General features: G+C 38.5%; 1 protein-coding gene across 3 annotated transcripts in view; it reads right to left on the bottom strand.

Moving 5' to 3' along the window:
- MAPK6 (mitogen-activated protein kinase 6) overlaps positions 1 to 23,437 on the bottom strand; it is a 33,455-nt gene that overhangs the window by 7,066 nt on the left and 2,952 nt on the right. For 2 of the 3 annotated variants that reach the window (XM_068994025.1, XM_068994026.1), the window contains exons 2-4: positions 6,110 to 7,298; positions 4,573 to 4,717; positions 1,157 to 1,321 (exon numbers count right to left, since the gene is read on the bottom strand). In XM_068994025.1, the coding sequence (XP_068850126.1) occupies positions 1,157 to 1,321; positions 4,573 to 4,717; positions 6,110 to 6,664 (865 nt within the window). In that variant the 5' untranslated portion in view covers positions 6,665 to 7,298. Of the gene's footprint in view, positions 1 to 1,156; positions 1,322 to 4,567; positions 4,718 to 6,109; positions 7,299 to 23,437 lie in introns of those variants that run through there. The other variant, XM_068994027.1, reaches the window with a different exon arrangement.

Raw genomic sequence — 23,437 nt, 5'->3', positions numbered from 1 at the left:
GAAACTCAGCAATATATTACTAACTGTTAAGATACTCTAAAAGATGGGTTAAAAATGCAGCATTCCTGAAAAGGAAGCTTATGAAACCTGCTGAAATTAAATACAGTTGCTTCCTTTTCATTCAGGCATTTACTAATGAGTTCCAAGCATAGCTGAGGGGAAAAAAGATGACATCCACTGCCTATTTCTCAAAACACTTGCTAAGTTAAAGCACTTTGATACACATTAACCTTAACTACATAATGATCAGAGTGGGTGATGTGAACAATAAATGTATAATTAAGAGAAAGTTTAAGATGTTTAGGAAACTCTATCTCGCTAACTTTATGACTCAGGAACTATCACAATTCTGGGATGGATACAGCTAAATACAGTACAATAATCCTTAAAGGTATGATACAGTCAACTTTTAAGGACGATATTTTTCATTTCTAATCCTCTTCTTTTAAAAAATGTTATCTTATTACAGATAACTATTACAACATTTAGATTTTTGTATCTTATTTGTATCAACAAACCCTAAAGATACATCTCTCCATTCTGATGTATGAAATTAACTGCTTTAATGATCAATGAAGTTTTGATTCTCTCCATGTTCCTATTACTTTCAAGTCTGCACAAACTGTCACATTTAGCACCCAGTATTACCAACACCAATCTGCAATCTTTTATGTAACAAGTTTGTTCATATGTAGTTTTGATCTTTCCTCCATCTCTTCCTTGCTCTAAAACCCTTGCTTTCCTTCAACTCAATTCCCTCTTTCATATCTAAATCACACTCATATTTGAACCCTTACTTACTTATCATATAACCCTCAGAGAATCCCATTCCAGCTCAGTGACAGTCAGTGATAAACATGTTCACCTAGCAGAGACGATCAGAAGTAAAAGTTGGAAAAGCACACGGAGTCAGAACTAGGCAAGAAGGGTACACTGGAATCTGGAAAATTATTCAGAGCAAAGAAAAGATTCCCAGCCTAAGTGCCTGGCTATAAAAAGGAAAGCGAGAGCTGAAGTTTTAGGTGTACTTTGAATGCCTAAAGACTGTTTGGGAGAATGCCACATCTATAACAATAAAAAGCTAAAGCTTCCCTACATAAATCCTGCTCACACATAAACACACCATTACATGATGGTTACTTTTCAGCTCTAGTACCTTCTCGACTAATTCCTGGAAGCAGCTGAGTTAAAGGTTTGTGTGGCTCAGTCATGTCATTTCTAATGTAAACTGGAATTACGCTGAGAAGCTCCTGACGATCTTCCTCATGGACAACAGGAATAGATTCTAAAATCAGCTGCATCTGTTCAAGTTCATGTGCACCTAGATGAGATTAAAAAATACCAAATGCAACATTAATAAACACATTTCTCAATGTTTAACCTATTGGCAATAAACATTCTAAAGCTACAGGAAACTAACAGAACTGTAATGACCATCAAAGGGGAAAATGGTTTTAACTGCATCATTAATCAGCAGATTTCACTGCTTTGAACATCATCATCAATCTGCTCAAAAATAAATTATCTTTTTCAAATTCTGCTCATTGATACGTTCAGTTTTAGCTGCTTTGTTTCCGTAAGAAATTGACTTGAAGTCTGGCCTCATATTAAAGTATCACAAAGTAGTAAAAAAAGCAATAAAATGAGATTTTAAAAGATGAGATTCTAGTCTCAACCATACATACTAATTAATTAACTCACTATAACTCGGAGAATACCTAACACAGTGATGACTTAATTTCACTATCAATAAAATAAAGCCTTAGACTAGATTTGTGAAACAGAAAGTTTTATAGTTATGGATTAGGCTCAGTTAACATTCCAGAATTACTACTAAAGAAATAAAAGGGGAAACTTCAGGCGAAATGGGCAGCTAATATTAAAAAAAAAAAAAAAAAATTCATTTGTTTTTCCACTTATGTCTAGAAACTCATTCAACAATCAAAAATTTTCTTGAGTGCCTACCATGAGCAAGGCACTTTAGAATACACCTGTGAAACAAAACTGACCAGATTCCTGCCTTTGCAGAGCTCACAGTATAATGGAGGAAGACAGACAACAGCTTCTGTAAACATTTACATCAAACAGTGTCAAATGAAGAAAATTAGAGTAAGCTAAGGAGGACAGAAAGTGAAGAGGAACCAAAAAGCCTCTTGATGAAAGTTAAAGAGGAGAGTGAAAAAGTTGGCTTAAAGCTCAGTATTCAGAAAATGAAGATCATGGCATCCGGTCCCATCACTTCATGGCAAGCAGATGGGGAAACAGTTGACACAGTGGCTGACTTTATTTTGGGGGGCTCCAAAATCACTGCAGATGGTGACTGCAGCCATGAAATTAAAAGATGCTTACTCCTTGGAAAGAAAGTTATGACCAACCTAGATAGAATATTCAAAAGCAGAGACATTAGTTTGCCAACAAAGGTTCATCTAGTTAAGGCTATGGTTTTTCCAGTGGTCATGTATGGATGTGAGAGTTGGACTATGAAGAAGGCTGAGCGCCGAAGAATTGATGCTTTTGAACTGTGGTGTTGGAGAAGACTCTTGAGAGTCCCTTGGACTGCAAGGAGATCCGACCAGTCCATTCTAAAAGAGATCAGTCCTGGGTGTTTTTTGGAAGGACTGATGCTAAAGCTGAAACTCCAATACTTTGGCCATCTCATGCAAAGAGTTGACTCATTGGAAAAGACTCTGATGCTGGGATGAATTGGGGGCAGGAGGAGAAGGGGACGACAGAGGATGAGATGGCTGGATGGCATCACCGACTTGATGGACATAAGTCTGAGTGAACTCTGGGAGTTGGTGATGGACAGGGAGGCCTGGCGTGCTGCGATTCATGGGGTTGCAAAGAGTCGGACACGACTGAGCGACTGAATTGAACTGAACTGAAGGGGGACAGAGAGCACTGTAAGGAGTACAGTTAATTTATATTAACAACCCCTTGGTTGTTATGACCATATCATCCTTATGACCAAGGAAGGCCTCACTGAGAAGCTGACAAGGAAGTTAGGTAATATACCATACATTCATGAAGAGGAAGGGAGTTCCAGGAAGATGAGAAAGGGCCCAAAGGCCTAGAGGAGACTGCGGGCTTGGTGTGTCCAAGAAAGAACAATTAGGCAAGTGTAGCTGAAATACAGTGACTCAGGAAAGTGACAAGAGATGAGCCCAGTGGTACCATAACACTGAGAGTTTACATCATTCTGAGTTAGATAAGAAACCATTACAGAGTTCTGAACAGAGAAATGCCATGAGCTATGTTTTCAGAAAACTACTATGTGGCTATGTCGTAACTAGACCACAGACAAGAAGAGTTAAAGCAGTAAAGCCAGTTAAGAGATCATGTGTTAGACCAGGAAAGGCAGAATGGCTTCCTGGACTGGGAGGATGAGAGTAGTGAAAGAGATACTAGCAGTACGATTCAAGATATACTTTAAAGAAACAGCCCATAAGACCTGTTATGGAGAAAAGTGAAAGACGATGCCAAGATTTTGGCCTGAGCAACTACGAAGTGGGACTGGTTTACTAAGATGAAGAAGACAGCAGAAAGAGGAAGTATGAGGGAGAGAGATCAGGAGGTCAGTTTTGGATAAGTTAAATTTGGGATGCCATTAAACATCTAAGTGGAGATACTGAGTAAGACCAAAAAACAAGGCTAGGGTACTTACTATAGGTTAAAAATACACAGATTTCTAGTGAATGCTTAGGCCTTGCCTTTTATCACTATTAATATGAGGCCCATCCTAACCAATAGATTTCCCTCATTCTGCTTTTACTGAATGGTTCACAAACCTACTGAAAAGGTTTTAGGAGGGAACTAAAACTGAGCTCATTTAATAAGCATTTCTATTTAATTAAATGTTTAAAGTGTACAAAGATTTAAAATAAAAAATTGTTTTATTTAGATTTGTTTTAATCCACCTTAACTCAAAACTTTCTCATGCACTTTTTTAGATTCCCTCATAGCACCAAACTCATTATAAAATTGGTTGTTTCTGAAATATCACATCAGTCAGGCCAACAGGATATGGCGGTTCAAGCAACAGGGTTAACACAGGTATCATTTAACAAAACCGACCGACAAATATTGATCTATAAAATAGGAAATTATGTTTAAGAAATAAAGATATATACAAAAGAAACACTAGAATTCAGACTAACTTTACCAAACAATCCAGTGAATATGTAAATGTTCTCAATCTTTAAAATACTATTTTATCTTTTCATTTTAATAGTTTCAGTTCAGTTCAGTCGCTCAGTCGTGTCTGACTCTTTGCGACCCCATGAATCGCAGCACACCAGGCCTCCCTGTCCATCACCAACTCCTGGAGTTCACTCAGACTCACGCCCATCGAGTCAGTGATGCCATCCAGCCATCTCATCCTCTGTCGTCCCCTTCTCCTCCTGCCTCCAAATCCCTCCCAGCATCAGAGTCTTTTCCAATGAGTCAACACTTCGGATTAATAGTTTAGACTATAATAAATTGGTTTAAATCTTACATAAATCTTGATTCATAGAAATATATGAAATTATTTCTCCTTGGGATAATTTTCCCATTTATTTTAAAATTTCTAACCTGCAAAGAGGGTTTTACCAGTCAGCATTTCAGCAAAGATGCAGCCTGCAGCCCACATGTCAATGGCTTTAGTATAATTATTAGGAGAAAGTAAAAGACGCGGAGATCTGTACCATTTAGTAACCAATCCTTCAGAAAGATGACCCTGAAAAAGGAACAAAAATATACTTTTTACTTTAGCTGAATAACAGTACATAAAACATGATTCATTAATGAGCCCTTAATCTAAAAACAAATTATACTTGTAAAATCCTTAAACAGCACTGGTGGCTTCTATGCTTATCTTCAAGGCTCTTGCACTGCTGAGGCTGTATGGAGATTAAACTCCCCCATAACATATCATCTATAACATGATATTCTCATGAAGTATTCTGACCAAAGAGTACTGTAAGGATTCAGTGTTAACTCTAGGGCACATATTCCTGACAGGCTTGAGAAGAGAAGCTATTTATCACTTCAAGTCAACAATGAGGCAGGTATGCTTTAAATCAATGAGAGAAAGCCAGGAAAGAGTACCAAAGGTGAGCTATTTATAAAGCAATGCCAGCCTCCTCACTGACAAACCAGGGGACCTGGCTATACTGCACATGCCATTTCTAATCAATTTCACTACTTTATATTTATGAAGTAGTTGACAAAAACAGTTAAACATAGGTTGCCTTGTTTCATTCTAAAAATAATGCTGAGAAAATATGAAAGTAGATATTAACACCCAGGTTAAGGAGTCTGCAGGTCATATAGTTTAGCTGGATGTAGAAATGGAACTCAATTTTAGATAGTGTAACTCCTAGTTCAGTGTTCTATCCATAATACTTCACTGTTATCCATAAAGATGTGGCCATCCATTTCATTTTGGTACTCAATTTCGATCCTGAAGTTTTTTTAAAGTTAAGTTATACTCAATGTAAGATGATACATGCAAATACCAAGATGTGTCTTAGATGTATGCTATGGGAAGCCAAGCAAGCAGGCTTCCCAGGGATGGTTTATACCAAAACAGCTCCATTTTTACATTTTAAACATCAGGGTCCCACATATGATTTCATTTGAAAACTAAAAAACTAAAACTAAAGAGTTCAGCTCAAAAAATGTCATTAATTTCCCGTACAAAAGCAAATTTATTTAAGGGAAAGTTACTATGAATTCTTCTGCCTATTCTTACTGCCTACTTTATGTTTGTGCAAATTTAGATTTCAAACTAAGTTTGCTAAACAAGGCATAAGAGAAGAGTATATCCAAACAAACAAAAAAAAGTAAAAGTTGAAACAACAACCTTCTGCCCTAAACACATGATATATCCTACTTTTAAGTAAGAGAGAATTTCAGTTATTACAAATAACCAGAATTTGTATTTAACTAGGATCCCATTCCACCTTCACTTCAAACACAGGGAGATTGTGAATGGAAAAAAGGTAGTATGCAGAGTTTAATACAATTAACTACAAATTCTGCCACCACGCACAAAGGAAATTACAAGCACCTGGTTCTGATGATCTGTATCAATTTAGAGGTCTGTCTCAACTGACTTTCCACATACCTTATGGGAATAATGGGGATCCATGATCCGTGCAAGACCAAAGTCACCTATCTTCAGCACCAAGTCTTCAGTATTAATGAAAAGATTCGCTGGTTTGAGGTCTCTGTGCAGCACGTTTGCTGAGTGAATGTATTTGAGCCCACGCAGCAGCTGATACATGAAAAGCCTGGCGTGCTCCTCCAGTAAAGGGCCCTGCTCCAGCACATTGGCCAAGTCCGTCTCCATGTACTCCTGAACAATGTAAACGCTGCTCAGTTCGGTAAGGGAGCCCACGTCATCCGATAACTGGCTTCCACTAGGACCAAGAATTTCAAACACCTTCACAATGTTATCGTGGTCAAGTCTTCTAATAATTTTGATTTCACGTAGAGCATGTTTGACACTCTGGGGATCAGTAAGGACAATTTTCTTGATGGCTACTCTTTTGTCACAGTCATTGTCTACAGCAGAAAAAACCAAGCCATTGCCTCCACAACCCAATGGTTTTAAGTCCATATACCTAGAGCCCAGATCAAAACCATGAATGTTCATGAGACTTTCAAATTTCTCTGCCATTTTGAAACCCTTACTATTGGCTTTTCCTTTCAAATTGTTGAACTTGTGTGAACAAGGAAGAAAACTGGCATCAAAAGGAAAGATCTTTTAAAAAGGGAGAAAAAAATAATTCTGCGTCCACAGCAAGATGGTTTCTTGATGCTCATTGCATATGCCAACCAGGCCTGTTGAGTTCCCCTTAGATTTAAAGCTCAAAAAGCTCTACTCATACTGAGAATTAAAAAGATTGCAGTACTCATAGTTCAAGAAAGGGACAACAACTCTGCAGACATTTAAAGAAAACACTCAAGAAACTCAAACGGAATGAAATGACATACTATGCACTCAGATTTACTGTGCTGAAGGATTTAACATTTAACAAAAATGTGAATAAATATGCACACAATAGGCTTCTATGAACATTCTCCTCACAGTGCAGATACATTCAGTGTTGGACTGGTCCTGAGCAGCATCATTCTAAGGTGCTGGTAAGCGCTATTTCCGTTTTGCTTCTTTTCTTCCTCTGTTGCTGTATATTTCAACAGGAAGCCCTGGCGGCTGTTGGTTAACAGAAGATGTCTTTTGTTAGTGATCAGGTGGCTCCAGCTCACCACAATCACAATCAAAGCTACCGTCCATCTTACTCTGATACAACCTGGAGGATGAGAAAAAAGAAGGAAAAGAGTCACCACTGCAGGAAATGCTCTTTTAATCAACTTTATAAAATGACACAAACTGGGCATTTAGCTATAAGGTACCACTGGTGGTGTATTAAACTTACATACATCACTAAATGGAAAGATTACCCTCAATCAAAAATAGCTACCTATGTTGTAAGCAATTCACATGTGTTACTCAGGCTCCAGACCTCACCATACTAGATTCTTTGTATTACCTAGGTCATTAGGTTGTATAATTTCTTAAATGCCAAAGAGCAAAGGAAAAGTCCATAATATTTTTACAGAATTCTTTAGAATTTTTCAGTAAAGCATTTGCAACATTTTTCTAAAAATACATATATAATAACTTCAAGTGTTAGTTCATTAAAGGGCATGTTTATTTATTAACTCTGCCTGACAGAGTTAATGCCTGACAATACCTAATAAACAAAAATGTAGCAGTACAAATTAAGAAATTTGCCAAACATGTTCTTAAACTTACAAGGTGAACTTTGAAAGTTCACTTACACAGGGGTGAACTTAAACAGTGAATAAACCTATGAATAAAGCCTATGAAATGTTTAACTTCACTGATGATCAAAAATATCAAATTACTTCATGAAGATGATATTTCAGATTAGAAAAATAGTTTGAATGAAGTGTCTCAACTGCAAATATCAAGTCTGAACAGGAATGTGGAAAAACAGGAACTTTCCTACAAAAATGGTGAGAGTTTACAAGGGACAGGTAGGGAGTTTGGGATTGACATGTATATAAAATGTTATAATTAAAATGGATAACCAACAAGAACCTACTGTAGAGCACAGAGAACTCTGCTCAACATTATGTGGCAGCCAGGATAGGAGGGGAGTGTTTAGGGGAGAATGGATACATGTACATGTATGGCTGAGTCCCTTTGCTGTCCACCTTAAACTATCACATCATTATTAATCAGTTATACTCCAATTTAAAGTTAATAAAAAATTAAAACAAAATAAAGTTATCATAAAATATTGGGAAAGAGTAAGAACATCAAAAAACAATTTGGCATAAGTAAATACATAAGTAAATAAATAAATATCATACCTATGACTTGGCAACTTTTCTTCAAGGAAAATTCCCTAGAGAAGTGCTTGCAAATGGATATACAGATGTTCATTTTTTTTTTTTTTTGGAATAGCAAAATAACAAAAATAGCCTAAACTTTCAACAATAAGAATAAATGAGTTATAGTCATACAGTGAACTACTATATAACAGTAAAAATGAATATGGCAGAAATCATCAAATATACACTAAATTTAAAAAGCAAACTGCATACAGAAATATACATGCTGCAATTAGTTATAGCAGGTGGATAAACATGCAAAATAAAGCTATTTTAAGGTACATTCAGATGTAGCAAAAGTATAAAAACATAAGATTGATAAATAACAAATGAAAGATAATAATCACCTTAAGAATGAAGAAAGAAACAAGAATGGGGCGGGGGGATTACACAGCTTGCTTCAACCAATCTTTAATGTGTTATTTTTTAAAAAACAACTGAAGTATGATAAATTATTAGAATGTTATAGAATTAGGTAGACTGTAAATGAAGAGTTCATATTATAGGGGGAAACGCAGGCAGACAAAAAAGCAAAACACATATTAAATGGCAATAAGTGGTATGGAAAAATAAAATAGAGAAAAGAGACAAAGAGGGTAGTGAGGAAATGCCTCTCTGATAAGGTGTTACTGGAGCAAAGCTCTAAGGGAGGAAGTAAGGAGGTGGGTGGGCCTTAAGGATGTTATGTGGAAGTAATTGTTATAGACAGAGGGGGCTCCAATATAAAATAAAAAGCTTTAAAAAATCAAAATAAAATAAATTTATCATAAAATACTGGAAAAAAGTAAAAACATCATAAAGCTATTAGGCATAAATAAATACACTAAGATGAGCATTTGTTTCATGTTCCAGAACCAACTAGGAGACCAATGCAGTAGCTCATTTAAACGTATTAATACATGCCTATAAGCATGTAATACAGTCTAAAACGGAAAGGCTTCCTGCTGCTGACTTTTGACCTTAAAGCTAGTATAGCTGCATATACAATGCTATTTCTCAATAATGAGTCTGAAAGGACTGGAAACAGGACAGCTGCAATAATCCTTGGTTCAAAGAGCTAATTATAATTATTTAAAGGCAGGAGAAACTTTTATCAGTGAATGAAATAAAGCTGTCCATTCTGAACCTGAAGACACGACAACTTCCAATCACCTTCAGGTGTGGCTTAAGAATTGCTAGGACCAAACACATCCGCTATTTCACAGTGGTGAAGCTTCTATACAACAGAGGAATCTACCTTATTTCCCTGTCTGCTTCATTCATATTTCTACATACTTCACATGTGGAAATATATGATCCTGAAAAATAAAATACGGTTAACAGTATATGCTTCAATCTGAGCAAATCTTCAATTCTGAGAGATCCATAAATATGAAAAATTACTGTGAAAGAAAATGATAATACAAATAACTCAGAAACTAAGTAGATAAATGATCCCTCTTGCCCTGATGTAGACAATTTCTTAAAAAGCTCAGTCAAGTTTTAAGTTTTTGATAAATGTACATTTTTATGTCTAACAGACTTGACATAAGAATACTAAAACCTCTAAGTACTCTCATAAGCTTCTAGTTCACTAACACAGCAATCAGAGACAAGCAGAAATAAGGCTTCGCTAAAACACCACCACTCTCATCCACGAGAAAAGTACCACAGTAGAAACTCCATTCAGAGGATGAATTGAAGACTCAAGACCTCCATCCATATTGGCCCCTTTTCAATCTCAGTGAGATCAAGAAGCATTACAGACCAAAAAACAAATGTAAGGATGAGAATGCCCTTTCGGAAATTTCAAAGACACTGGTCATCATTTACAGGGGTAAAGAATGGGTAAAAATTCATTTCAGGGAAGGTAAGAGCTTGTGCCCAGGCTGAGAGCTACAGAGTTCTCACTACAGACTCAGATGATGCCTACACTGAAAGCCTTGAGCAAACTTTACAGAAATATGAGACCACAATCTTAAGAAAGAATGTAATATTTATCCACCAGACAGTGAGGACTGTACCAATAAAAAAACTGGGATGGGGGAGTGGCGGAGGAAGCATTGGGGAGTGCTTGCCTGTGTAGTTGCCTCACTGCTCTGTGAGTAGTGTTCTTCAAAGTCCTTCAGTATCTGTTAGACCAAAAGCTTTTTAGCACCTTTTCATCCAGGAGCTTGAAAAGTAAGCCCACCTTAATCAGTAAGTTGGAGGTAATGCCATACCTCTGTATGATAAAGTGGATCTAGTAAATGCTTCCAATTCAGTCCCCTCCATGCAGCAAGTATTTGCTAATTGTGTTATGTACTTGTCAGCATCCTAAGCACTGCAGATAAAATGCTAAGTAAAAATAGGCTTGACTCCTGCCCTCATGAAGTTTATAGTACAGTTGGAAACAAACAATAGAAACGATAGGAAAAAAGGGAATGCAGGAGGGAAATAGCAGTACAGGATGCTGTGAGAGCCTAGACACTGGGTGATCTGACCTAATTAAAGCAGTCAGGATAGGTGCCTCTGGAAGCCATAAAAGCCAAAGGCCTCCCATGCTCCTCCTTTGTGACCATGAAAACAGGTTCTTCCTTATCACTATGACCCTTACAGCAGTTACATTTCAAATCCTGATCTTGTCCAATCACCTCCATCTTTCACATCCACCAGGCAGTCATTGGGCATACAACTGCAACTAAGCTGGATCAGCAGATTACTGGTCAGGGCATCCTCCATCCACCTCAGCGACCTCTAGAATGTCTCATTTATACCATTTTCTCCACCATCTATCATGTTTAACTTCATAAAAGCAAAGTTCAAGGCTCAGACTCAAGATGTGCAGTTCTCCTTCCTTTTGCACTTTCTACACACTTCAAGGGAGGAAAGGGAAAACCCAGACAGGACAGTAACTTTAAAATGACCCTTCCCACCACCTTTTTAATTTCTATGTCTCCAAATGTTTCCCATTCCTACTAACCTGAGTGCTGATACTGTGTTGCTTGGAGAGAGATCACTGGTTAAGTTTTAATTAGATAAGCTGATGTTGCTTTGTTTTTAACAATTTGGTAAATAAAAATGAAGTGCAGAGAATGATTTATAAGAATGAAGTTGGCTCTTTGGTCTTCTTTTAGTGATTACCCGTAACATGGAAGTAAAAGGTCTCTGTGTAGCCAGGCTGAGTACCAGCTTCCAATACTTACAAGATAGTTCCCTGAAACTACATTAGCTACAAATGTTGCTTCGAGCTTTTTCTTCCCTAAATTGCTTCTGCTTTCTGTCACTTAGCTCACTCCATCACCAAGAGAAATGCAGGTACTGAGTCAGGCCTAAGTGTATGAAGTCATAAAACACAAAAGAAAGAAATAAAAAAGACAGTAGAATAACTTCACTCTGCTTTCATGCATTGGAGGAGGAAATGGCGACCCACTCCAGTGTTCCTGCCTGGAGAACTCCAGGGACGGTGGGCTGCCGTCTATGGGGTCGCACGGAATCGGACACGACTGAAGTGACTTAGCAGCAGCAGCAGCAGCCTCACTTCCACGTTCTACAGAAATTCGATTTTCTTTCCTTTCTTATCCAGGAACAACTTGGTCAGTGTCAGCAAGTACAAAGTTTGAGGTGAGGGCCTTAAATATAAAGGTTATTTGCCTGATATTCTCTTCCATCTTCTATTCTGCTGCTTCTCAGGTTAAATGCTGATTTGGGTCATCTGGCCTGATCACATTCACTCACTCACTTACCCCCACCCCTCACCAGCTCTTGCCTATTTAGCTCTTCTCCAGGGTCAACTGAGTAACCTGAGTTAACCAGCATTCAGCCAGCCTCACATCTCAGGCAAAGCTCAGTTACTTTTGGAGAGAAGGGAAAGGTTGAGCTCTACTTACATTCACCTAAGACTGTTTCCTAACCCTGGCACAGAGAGGTGTTGTTAGAGCAAATTCAACCTTCCCTAAGATCATGTTCTCAAGCTCTCATCAAAGCTACTAAGCTTCCAGGGCAGAGAAGGCCAAAGACTACAGCTTAACTGCTTGCTCATAGGCATTCCTGACAAAGCTGTTACTCCTAACGCAGGACAGCCCTCAGTTATCAAGGACCCCTCTCAGGATTTGGGCCTCAAGGAGGTCCGAAGTGCAAACCAGTGTCAGTGAATCATCTCAGAACTCGGTGTGAGAGGGAGGACCTTAACACTTAAGCATCAAAGCCGAAGGGGCTTTTGCCTGCTATCAGTAACTACCATTAGCTACAGAGACAGACTTTCAAAGATGGATGCTTACATAGCTTCTAACAAAGTAACCAGTTTTTTAAAAACTTCTCTTCTAGTCCTAACTTCTGTTCTTAAATTGTCTGAACCTCTGCCTAAATGCATTTTAACATTAGGGACTTCAACCATTTAAAAGGCCATTATAAGATAAACGTCATATGTTTATTTTGATGCTCGTATCTAGTTGCTATTTACTCTAGGTACTCACAGTGGAATATCAGAAGTTTACAGACCAGATAAACTAGTCACACAATCTCTAAAGACCCTTCCAATTCTAAAAATCTATGACCTATGAAAGCACAGTACAATTTTCTAACCTGACTAGTTTTTGCTCCTACTTAATACAGCAGGACACCCAGAATGGTGGAACTGTGATTCAAATTGCTATAAAATTAACATTAAACAAACAAAATCCCATCTACAAATTTATGGCTGGAAAATTTAAAATAATTATATTAACCCTTCAACCCCTTCCTATCTTCCTCCTGCCAGAGCCGTCATTTCTAAGACTCCTCTCCTAACCAATGGCAAGGAAACACTGGGGCAAATACATAAGCAGAAGACACTTGGGCATCCTTCTCCTTCAAGTACCTTTGGAAATCTGATGATTCCAACCAAACAAATATGAATACAAATTTCTATAGTAGTCGAGAGACAGGTTATACGGTGTTACAGTAACAAATAACCCCCAAACCTCAGTGAGTAAAAAGACTTTTTAAGTCTGGCTCATGCAACAAGTGAAACATAGCTGTTATCTAAACTCCTGAAGGAGCTATATCACCTCTATCACAGCCACTCAATGTGCCAGAGGGAAAGAAATGAGAAGATCTCACTGATACGTAACATTGTGCGTGCTCAGTCATGTCCAGCTGTTCACAACTCCATGGACTGTAGCCTGCCAGGCTCTTCTGTCTTAAGGATTATCCTGGCAAGAATACTGGAGTAGGTTGCCATGTCCTCCAGGGGATCTTCCTGATCCAGGGATAGAACCCACATCTCCTGCACTGGGAGGCAGGATCTTTGCCACCAATCCACCTGGACAGCCCCAATGATTCATAAACCTTCGTCCAACAAATCATACACTTCACTTCTACTCATGTTTTACTGACCAAAGCAGGTCACATGGTGGCTCCAACTTCAATGCAGTAAGGAAATGTAATCCCAAAATGGCCCAGAAGCAGTTTTTAAGAGCTTTCACTGTTTGTCTCAATTCTTCCATCCATCCACTGCATTTTTATTCAACAAAACCTTGAGCGCTTATCAAATGCCAGGCACTGTCTTAGGTATTAAGGTATAGAAGGATCAAAATAGTTAAAAAAAAAAAAAAAAAAAAAAAAAAGCCTCATGGAGCACATACTCCTAGAGCATTGTATTCCACTGCAGTAGATTCCATTGTAGTAGACTTCTCTCTGTCCCACTAGGCTTGCTTTCTCTTTTCTATAGCATTTTCCTTCCTTTGTCTTTTGCCATCCATCCCCAATCTCATTTAATCTACCCTCTAATCTTCAAATCCTCCAATATTCATTTTCTAGGGCACCACTCCCTTCCCTCTTGCTGCAGTTCTATTTTTAAAGGTTTGGGACTAAGTATCTTTACTGACATTTTCTGAGCATAGCTCCTGATGGTAGGCACCTTAAATACTATTGAATGAATTAATGTAAATAACATATTCTACTTGGTAGGAGAAAGCTTTGGAGAACACAAGCTCTACCCTCAATTTTTTCAGAATCTGATCACATTCTGACCTACCATGTGGGAACATCAGTGATGACTCCAGATATGGTGCTTTCCTTTCCAGCCATTAGCCCAGGAGTCTCACCCTATGGTGAACATATAGGTCTGTCAACACACGAAGGAAGCAATTGACTTCAACCCAGCTGGACTGAAGAAACAGAAAAACGTTAGCTCTGTTATAGCTCCTAGTTTGATTTGCTGAGGTAATGGAGGGGGACTGCACCACTTACGCAGTGCCCTATATAACCAGATTAGCAGGACTCTGTAAAAAGTCCTGCTAGCCGAGCAGGTAGGTATTGTGAAGATATGGAAGATCATGCCAGTACTCCGATTGTACTGTTCTTTATCCCATGTTAGGAGAATCTAAAAGCACCACAGCTTTCCAGACTGGCATCTAATACAACAGCTGTCATTTCTGAGCTAACCCTGGTGAGGGTCTGAAGAAGGTCCCACTGCACAAGGCCACATAAAACATGTCTGGATCCCCACCAAATAGAGACAACCACATGCTTACTTAAGAGTGTGCCCAATTAAAAAAAAAAATTATTCAGAATGGCATATAGCTTTTCTGGAATATCTTTTCTCCAAACCTAAACAAGAAAGCTTGTAAGATAGAAAATAGTGTAAGTAGGGACTTTCCTGATGGTCGAGTGGTTAAGAATCTACCTTCCAATGCAGGGGACACAGGTTTAATCCCTGGTCCCAGAAGATTCCACGTGCTATGGAGCAGTGAAGCCCAGGCATCATAATGATTGAGCCTGAGTTCTAGAGCCTGTGAGCCGCTACAAAGACCTGATGCGGCCAAATTAAAAAAAAAAAAAAAAATAGCGTAAGTCTCTTATCAGAGTCACATGACAGTCTGATACTGTTGAAAACTTCTCATCTGATGTCACTAACCTCACATTAAAAACAAAGAAACATGAACTAACGTGATCTGAACTTTAGCCCAGGATCTGTGGCTAAACTAGCTTTGTAATCAAAGCCTCTTATATTACTATGTCTCAGTTCCTCATCAGGAAAATGATGTAGCTAAACTCCATGATTTCTACAGTCTCTTCTAGCTCCAAAATATTTTAAGTTTAGTGAGAGACTCAGGATTTCCACTTCTGATTAAAATGCAGAAAGTTGCAAGACACCATTACTCTCTCCTGATAAACCACGATAAACTGAGTAAGCTACAGAACTGTAATTAAGAAATACATCAGAAAGCTAAGGATGCAAAGATCTCTAAACTCTAGAAAATGTCAAGCCCTTCCTAACACAAGAGACCATGGCTATTCCCATTTCTCATAAAGTTGCAAGAGAACAAGATATTTTCCACTAACAGGACGAAGAAGAAACCAGTCAAATTTATAAACAATGATATTTGCCGCATGCGGGTTCAGGTAACAGATTAGAATTCAGAGGAAGCCCAGTTACAAGCCCTACCTGCCAATCCTTCCCCATGGGTCTTCACTAAGAGTGCAAGTCTGAAGCCAAGTCAGGAAAGCTGAGAGAAAACCCCATGAAGCATACGGGCATCCATTTTGTCCAAGACAGATGCCCCTCTTAAGGTGGAGGTCAAGACAGGAAGTATGAGATAAATCCCTCAAAGGCACTCTTGAGTATAAGGCAAATATTCTTCCTAAGAAAATAGGCAAAAACCTGATGTAAAGAAAACCTGAGGTGGTACTGGAAATCAAAGAAAATGTCCAAGCAATCCAAAGAGCCAGCAGCAAGGCTGAAAAGTAGTTCAGAAAGCTGACATGATCTACAAAGCTGACAGGGCAGAAGTATGTGATGAGACAATGGGCAAAAACTTTCCCAAATTGATAAAGATACCAACTCGAAGACCTGGAAGGTCAATGAACTGCAAGCAGGATAAATACAAAGAAACTCATATCTAGTTAGAGAGTGGGAATAAGTGAAGTTGCTCAGTTGTGTCCGACTCTTCGCGACCCCGTGGACTGTAGCCCACCACGCTCCTCTGTCCATGGGATTTTCCAGGCAAGAGTACTGGAGTGGGTTGCCATTTCCTTCTCCAGAGGATCTTCCCAACCCAGGGATCGAACCCAGGTCTCCCGCACTAGTAAGCAAGACACTTTACCGTCTGAGCTACCAGGGAAGTCCTGGTAAAGAGCAACTCTTAAAAGCAACTATGAAAGAGAAAAAAGTATATACTAGGGAAAAACAATAGGAACAAAGGTTGACAAACACAAAAGCTAAAGACAACAGAAAATCATCTCTCAAGTGTCAAAAGAAACGACCAGCCCAGAAGTCCAGAAGTCCACACTGAGAGAAACATACTTCAAAAAGAACAAAACAAAAACATTTTTAAAGAGAAAAAAGTGAAAAGAATTTGTCTCCAACAGATTCCCATTACAAGAAATGCTAAGTTTGCTATCATGAAGATGAACCAAATGGAAGATCTACAGAAAGCATAAATAATTGGAAAAAACAAAAAGCCTTAAAAAAAAAAAAAAACCAATCCACATGTTTCAATGTCTTTAAGAGCCTACTGACTGTTTAAAGCAAAAGCAGTAATGTACTGGGGTCACAGCATATGTAGAAGTGAAACCTAAGAGCACAGTGGGTTACAAGGGTAACCTGAATCATGCGGTCTTCAGGTCTGCAGTGTTAGTGAAGCAGTTTATATTATTTAAAAGAGACTGTGAAATAATACACTGAAAAAATAAAAAGGCTCCGGGGTCATCCTTAAACACCTTCTCCCTTTCTGGTCATCTGTCGTTGCTGTATGTGTTGTTTTAGTCAAAAGTCATGTTCGACTCCTTTGCGACCCCATGGACTGTAGCCTGCCAGGCTCCTCTGTCCATGGAATTTTCCAGGCAAGAATACTGGACTGGTTTGCCACTTCCTTCTGCAGGGGACCTCCTGACCCAGGGATCAAATCCACATCTCGTGCATTTCCTGCATTGGCAGGTGTGTTCTTTACCACTTAGCCACCTGGGAAGTTCCTTTTTGGTCATTATGTTTACTTAATAATATCCCATCAAGGGGAGTGAAGGGAAAGAAAAAGAGAAAACTAAATAAATCACCAATTATAAGTGATGATTCATTTTGCTAGGCAATTTTTGTGTATTTTTACATCAATAATAATACAAACTAATATATTAGCATTTAAATACCACAGATGCACTGACAATTTCAAAGAAGATAAAAATTTACCATGTTACTCAAGACAAACACATATTTTATTATTTTTTCCCACATATTTTAATTGAAATAATTTTGAGAGGCTCTACTTTTTAACTTAAAAGTATACAGTTTTTAAGAATTTTAAAACTACATTATGGAATACAGTTCAAAAAGTTTTAACTTGAGGATATAAATAACACCATCTGGTACATATTTATCTTACATCATCAGCTCTTATAAAAGCAATTAATGAAAAAATTCGGATTATAAAGGAAGTCACAGCACTGAACATGGGAATAAGATTTTTTCAAATATAGAACAGCAGCAAGCGTAAGAATGTATTGTGTGTGAAGCATACTACTCTTGCACTAAATCCTCCTAACAACACTGCAAAATGGGTCCTGAGATTTTTAGAGAATTTAAATAATGCATTAAAAGTCACACACACTGAGAGCCAGAATTTGAACCTCAGGTTTCAGTCCAAAGCCCATGCTTCTTTCTAATAGTAATGTAATTTATTGACAAGTACACTATACCTTCCTTCCCAACCCTAGTATGTCTCTTATAGACAAGACATTCTTCCACATAACCAGAATACAATCAAAATCAGAAAATTGACACTGGCATACCCATTACCATCTAATACTCAGATCCCATTTAAGTTTCTGCAACTGTACCAATAATGTACAGAGAGCTAAAAAACTCAGTTCAGAATTATCTTACAATGACTACAATGCAATCTTTAACATACTTTTCCCCTTCAGAAATTTAAGGGAGCCAAACATTTTATAGGTGCATAAAAATTTACTGAGCACTTGGCATGTGTCAAGCACTGCTCTATGGCACAGTGGAGAATAAGACAATTAAGGTTCTTCTGCTTCCACACAGTTTACACTCTAATGAGAAAAGACTTACAAGTAAGTAGCACTTCAGGTTTGGCCAAGTGCTCTGATGGAGTGGCTTGGAAATGGCCATCTGAGATGCTGAAGCCTGAACAGTAAGATGGAAGCAGCATTACTAAGAGATGGAAAAAGAGGGTCCCAAACAGAGGGGAAAGCAAATACACTCTAGATCAGGATGTAACTTGGAATTGTGGAGGAAAAGAAAAGAAGCCAGTGTACTGATGGCGTCCTTAGTAAAGAGAGCAGGGTCTGATGCGAACAAGACGCACGATTCTGAACTTTATAACTAAGAAAGCTATTGAAGAATTTTAAGCAGACAAATGGCATGGTTGCATTTCCATGTTTCCAAGATAATTCTAGCTACTGGGAGGAGAATGCACTGAAGAAGATGGTCAAGTGAAAGCAGAGACCAGTTAAAAGCTATTTCAGCAGGCCACATGAGATAATGGCGACTGAGACCAGGCTGGTAGAAATGAGGAAGAAAAAGAGGACAACCCGAATATTCTGGGGACCAAGAAAACCTGGCGATGGATTGGATATGGCGGATGATACAGGAAAACACAGGTTTTAAGCATAACTCCTAGGTGCCAATTACTGAGATGGAGGAGACTTGGATAACACTATAAGAGAAGGAGTTCTTTTATTTTGGACACATTAAGTCTATTCAGGTGAGATATTTAAACCAGAAACATATATTTGATAATTATTCACATGTAGATAGTATTTTAAAAACTAAATTGAATGAGATCATCTATGGAAAGAACTAAGAGAAGGGGAAGAAAGTCCAGGACCAACCTCTGTGTCCTTAGTCGCTCAGTCGTGTCCAACTCTTTGCGACCCCGTAGACTGTAGCCCATCAGGCTCCTCTGTCCATGGGGTTTCTCCAGACAAGAATACTGGAGTGGTTTGCCATGCCCTCCTCCACGGGATCTTCCCAACCCAGGAATTGAACCTAGGTTTCCTACACTGCAGGTGGATTCTTTACCAGCTGAGCTACCAGGGAAGCCCGGACCACTCTGGGATATGCCAATATTTAAAGGCAGGAGAGGAGAGAGAAACCTGTTAATGTATGACAAGGTGTGAAGTAGGAGGGGAAAAAAATATGTGTCCCATAAACTAAGAGAAGCAGGTGAATAGGCAGGAAACTGTTAACAATACTGAATGCTGCTGTAAGATCCCTTAAGATGGATTTGGTAAATGGTATCGCTGGTAACCCTGACTAGAGTACTTACAGTGGTGAGATGGTGACAGAAGTCTGGAGCTGAAGAACAAAGCAAAGTGGAACGAGAACACAAAGACAGTTCTTGAAAATATGCTTGAAAGTGGACTAGAGAAATAGCTAGAAGCAACAGCTAAGCAATAGCTAGAAGAGAAAAATGTGGAATCAGGAGATGGTCTGTAAGAGATTTCTACTCTATATCTACACTGTCCAGTACAGAAGCCAATAGCTACACATGGATACCAAGCAAGGAAAATGTAATTAGCATGACTAAGAACTGATAATTTTTGTTTAAATAGTCAAATGTGGCTAGTGGCTACTGTTTAGTATAGCTCTCTAAGCACATCTGTATATCAATAAAGATACCGGGTTCGATCCCTAGGTCAAGAAGATCCCCGGGAGAAAGGAATGGCTACCCACTGCAGTATTCTTGCCTAGATAATTCCAAGAACAGAGGAGCCTGGAGAGCTACAGCCCATGGGGTTGCAAAGAGTTGAATTGGCACTTTTACTTTTCACTTTTTCGAAGACAGTCCAATAGAAGGGGCAAAATTCATAAGGCAGGCAAGAGACGAGTCCTTAAGAAGTTAAGAGAATGGGACTCCCTGGTGGTCCAGCGGTTAAGATTTCACTTTCTAATGCAGGGGGTGATGCTTCGCTCCCTGGTCAGGGAGCTATGATCCCACATACCTCTCGGCCAGAAAACCGAAACGTGAAACAGAAGCAATACTGTAACAAGTTCAATAAAGACTTTAAAAATGGTTCACATCAAAAAATTCTTAAAATAAAAAAAAAGATCAAGTGAAGGAATTCAGAGCACAAGTGGAGGAATGTACTAGGGATATACATGAATGAAGCAAGGCAAAAAGCCATGTAATTGGTGGGAACCAACAAGATTTAAAATCAGAATTTTAAACATAAAACTAAATACAGGCTGTACGAAGCTCAGAACAAGGGAAAGGGAAGGTAATTCAAATTTACTGAGTGTCCCTTAAGTGCCAGGCATTTTCTAAGGGGGGATTCCTTGGTGGCTCAGCAGTAAAGAATCACCTACAATGCAAGAGAAGTGGGAGATGTGGGTTTGATCCCTGGGTCAGGAAGCAGGCCTAGAGAAGGAAATGGCAACTCACTCCAGTAATCTTGATCAGAAAATGGACGGAGGAGAATGGAGGGCTACCAGTCTATGGGTTCACAAAGAATCGGACATGGTTGTGCACACACACATTTTCTAAGTAAAAAAACTATTTCTGTTACTCAGAACCACCACCTTTTAAGTCTCATTTTACAAACAAGAGCACTTCGCTCCAAAAGATAAAGCAAATTCACCAAAATCATGCAAGATTTGGACGCAGGTCACTCTGACTTACTCTAGGGTTAGAATCTTCCCACTGCATAAGGTGGAAGGTTAAGAACCACTCAATGTTTCTACACCTGGAAATAACACAACAAAAGGCAGATCAATCTGGCAGCTGCCAAATGACCTGGAGATATTACGCCAGAGGTAAAAACTGTCCCCTCAATGCTATCCATAAGATAATTAAGGAACATTTACTTAACAGGTTATTTATTTTAAATATTTACTTACTTGGTCAAACCAGGTCTTAGTCACAGCCTTTGGGATTTTCAGTTGTGGCATGCATACCCTTAGTTGGGGCATGTGGGATCTCGTTTCCTGACTAGGGATTGAACCCAGGCCCCTGCATTGGGAGTGTGGAATCTCAGCCACTGGACCACCAGGGAAGTCCCTAACAGGTTATTTTTAATATTTTTAAATCCAAGTGATTGAGACAAATGGGGAAATAGATATTCTTGCAGCTTAAATTATCTATACTATTGAACACAGGAGTATATCAGAAAATTAGCATTGCTTTATAGTAACTACTAAACTAATACCTAGGCATTTTAGGGGTGTAGGTAGTTAGAAACCTACCATCACTCCAATTTGTAAATTAGGAGGAAATTATTAAATTAAGTCTAAGTGAAGTGAAGTTGCTTAATCCTGTCCGACTTTGTTGCGACCTCATGGACTGTTGCCCACAAGGCTCCTCCATCCATGGGATTTTCCAGGCAAGAATACTGGAGTGGGTTGCCATTTCCTTCTCCAGGGGATCTTCCCAATCCAGGGACTGAACCCAGGCCTCCCACATTGCAGGCAGACTCTTGACCATCTGAGCCATCAGGGAATCCCAAATTAAGCCTAATCAGTTATTAAATTACAGCTTAAATAATTTTAAACTTAATGTGGGCAAAGATCATCTAAATATGTGCTGTCCAATACAGCAGCCACTAACTTCATGCAGCGAAGCATAAATTAATTAGAAATACATATAATTAAAAATTCAGTTCCTTGGGTATACTAGCCACCTGTCAAATGCTCAACTGTCACGTGGCTAGTGATTATCTCACTGGACAACACAGAGTAAAATACTAATACTTCTATCATCACAGAAAGTTCTACTGGACAGTGATTAGATTCTCAATCTTCCTTTTGATGTTTTTCAGGAGAGTCAATGGAAAGAGCCACTCAGAAGACCTGAGTTTTCCAAGTCAGTCACTAACCAGTGGAGCAACTTACGTATGCATCACTTAGCAGTGTTTCCAGAAATGAACATGTGTTTGAATCACTTGAGAATCTAGTTAAACTGTAGCTTCTAAATAAGTCTTGAGATGGGGTCAGGATTCTGCATTTAATTCCCAAATGATGCTAATACTACTGGTTCAGAAATCACCTGTACCAAGATTTTAGATCACTCTGGGCCTCAGTTTCTTGAGCAGTCAAATGATGTACCTGGGGGAAGATAAAATGTCCAGGACCCCTCTGTAAAAACTAACATTTTATAGTTTTATGGTTGTACAGAATTAAATGCACATAGATTTCTCACATTCTGAAGAGACAGTCTCTTTCCTGAATTAAATTTTTTTTCCCTATGAAAAAGACATCAAATTTAAATGAAAATCAATGGGAAAATGTCATTTGCTGCAATCTCTGTATACTTTTTCAGAAATGGATTTAAAAGGTGGACATGTTATGTAAGATAAACCTTTTAAAACATATCAAAGGGGATACACTACACTTTCCAAATATGCAGTTCAGAAGGAAAAGAAACATTGGTGGACTCTGCCCATGCCACTATTTTTTTTTTTTTGCCCATGCCACTATTAAAGGCATCAGTTTCACATGAAAAGCAACTCCCAAGGGGGGAAAAAAAAACAGTAACTACAATAACATTTTTGTTTTTGTAAAGTCTCAATCAGGACTGAGCAATAAAACCAACCAAAATCTCCATATCTCTAGCAGGCTATAGGGTAATGTTAACAGCCCACAAATCAGGCTGAAGGAGCTGACAGTGGGAAGCCAACAATGCTACAAAGAATTTACTATTGAGGCATGTTCTATTTTAACAGGGGCCCTAAAGTAACATAGAATTCAAGTGGGCAATGCAAACTCAGAACTGTATAGCAACAGGGAGGCTCATCAGCATTTCATTAGTCAATACCTCATAGAAAGAAGACAGACTAACATAACCAGTTTATAAATTCTGAATTAAGCATGACAGGTAATTACCTACATTCTTAAAACACAAACACACACTGGAAATACATGTTCAACCTCTAAAAGGCTTTTGAAAGTCTTTAATACTTTCATACTTGTATTTTTATATTTCCTTTAGTAGGAAGTATATTTTAAAGTTTGAATTAAACTTTACTAAAGTTCCCCTCTATAAATCATGCAATGTTCTTCCAAAATCTCTTCAAAGACTTAATTCACATTAATACACTTTACTGCCCATAATACCATTCAAATAAATCAACT

The sequence above is a fragment of the Capricornis sumatraensis genome, chromosome 2 (genome assembly GCF_032405125.1).
Source record: "Capricornis sumatraensis isolate serow.1 chromosome 2, serow.2, whole genome shotgun sequence".
Lineage (NCBI taxonomy): Eukaryota > Metazoa > Chordata > Mammalia > Artiodactyla > Bovidae > Capricornis > Capricornis sumatraensis.
The sequence above is the reverse complement of the archived record's forward strand: the minus strand, read 5'-3'. Positions and strand labels throughout refer to the sequence as shown.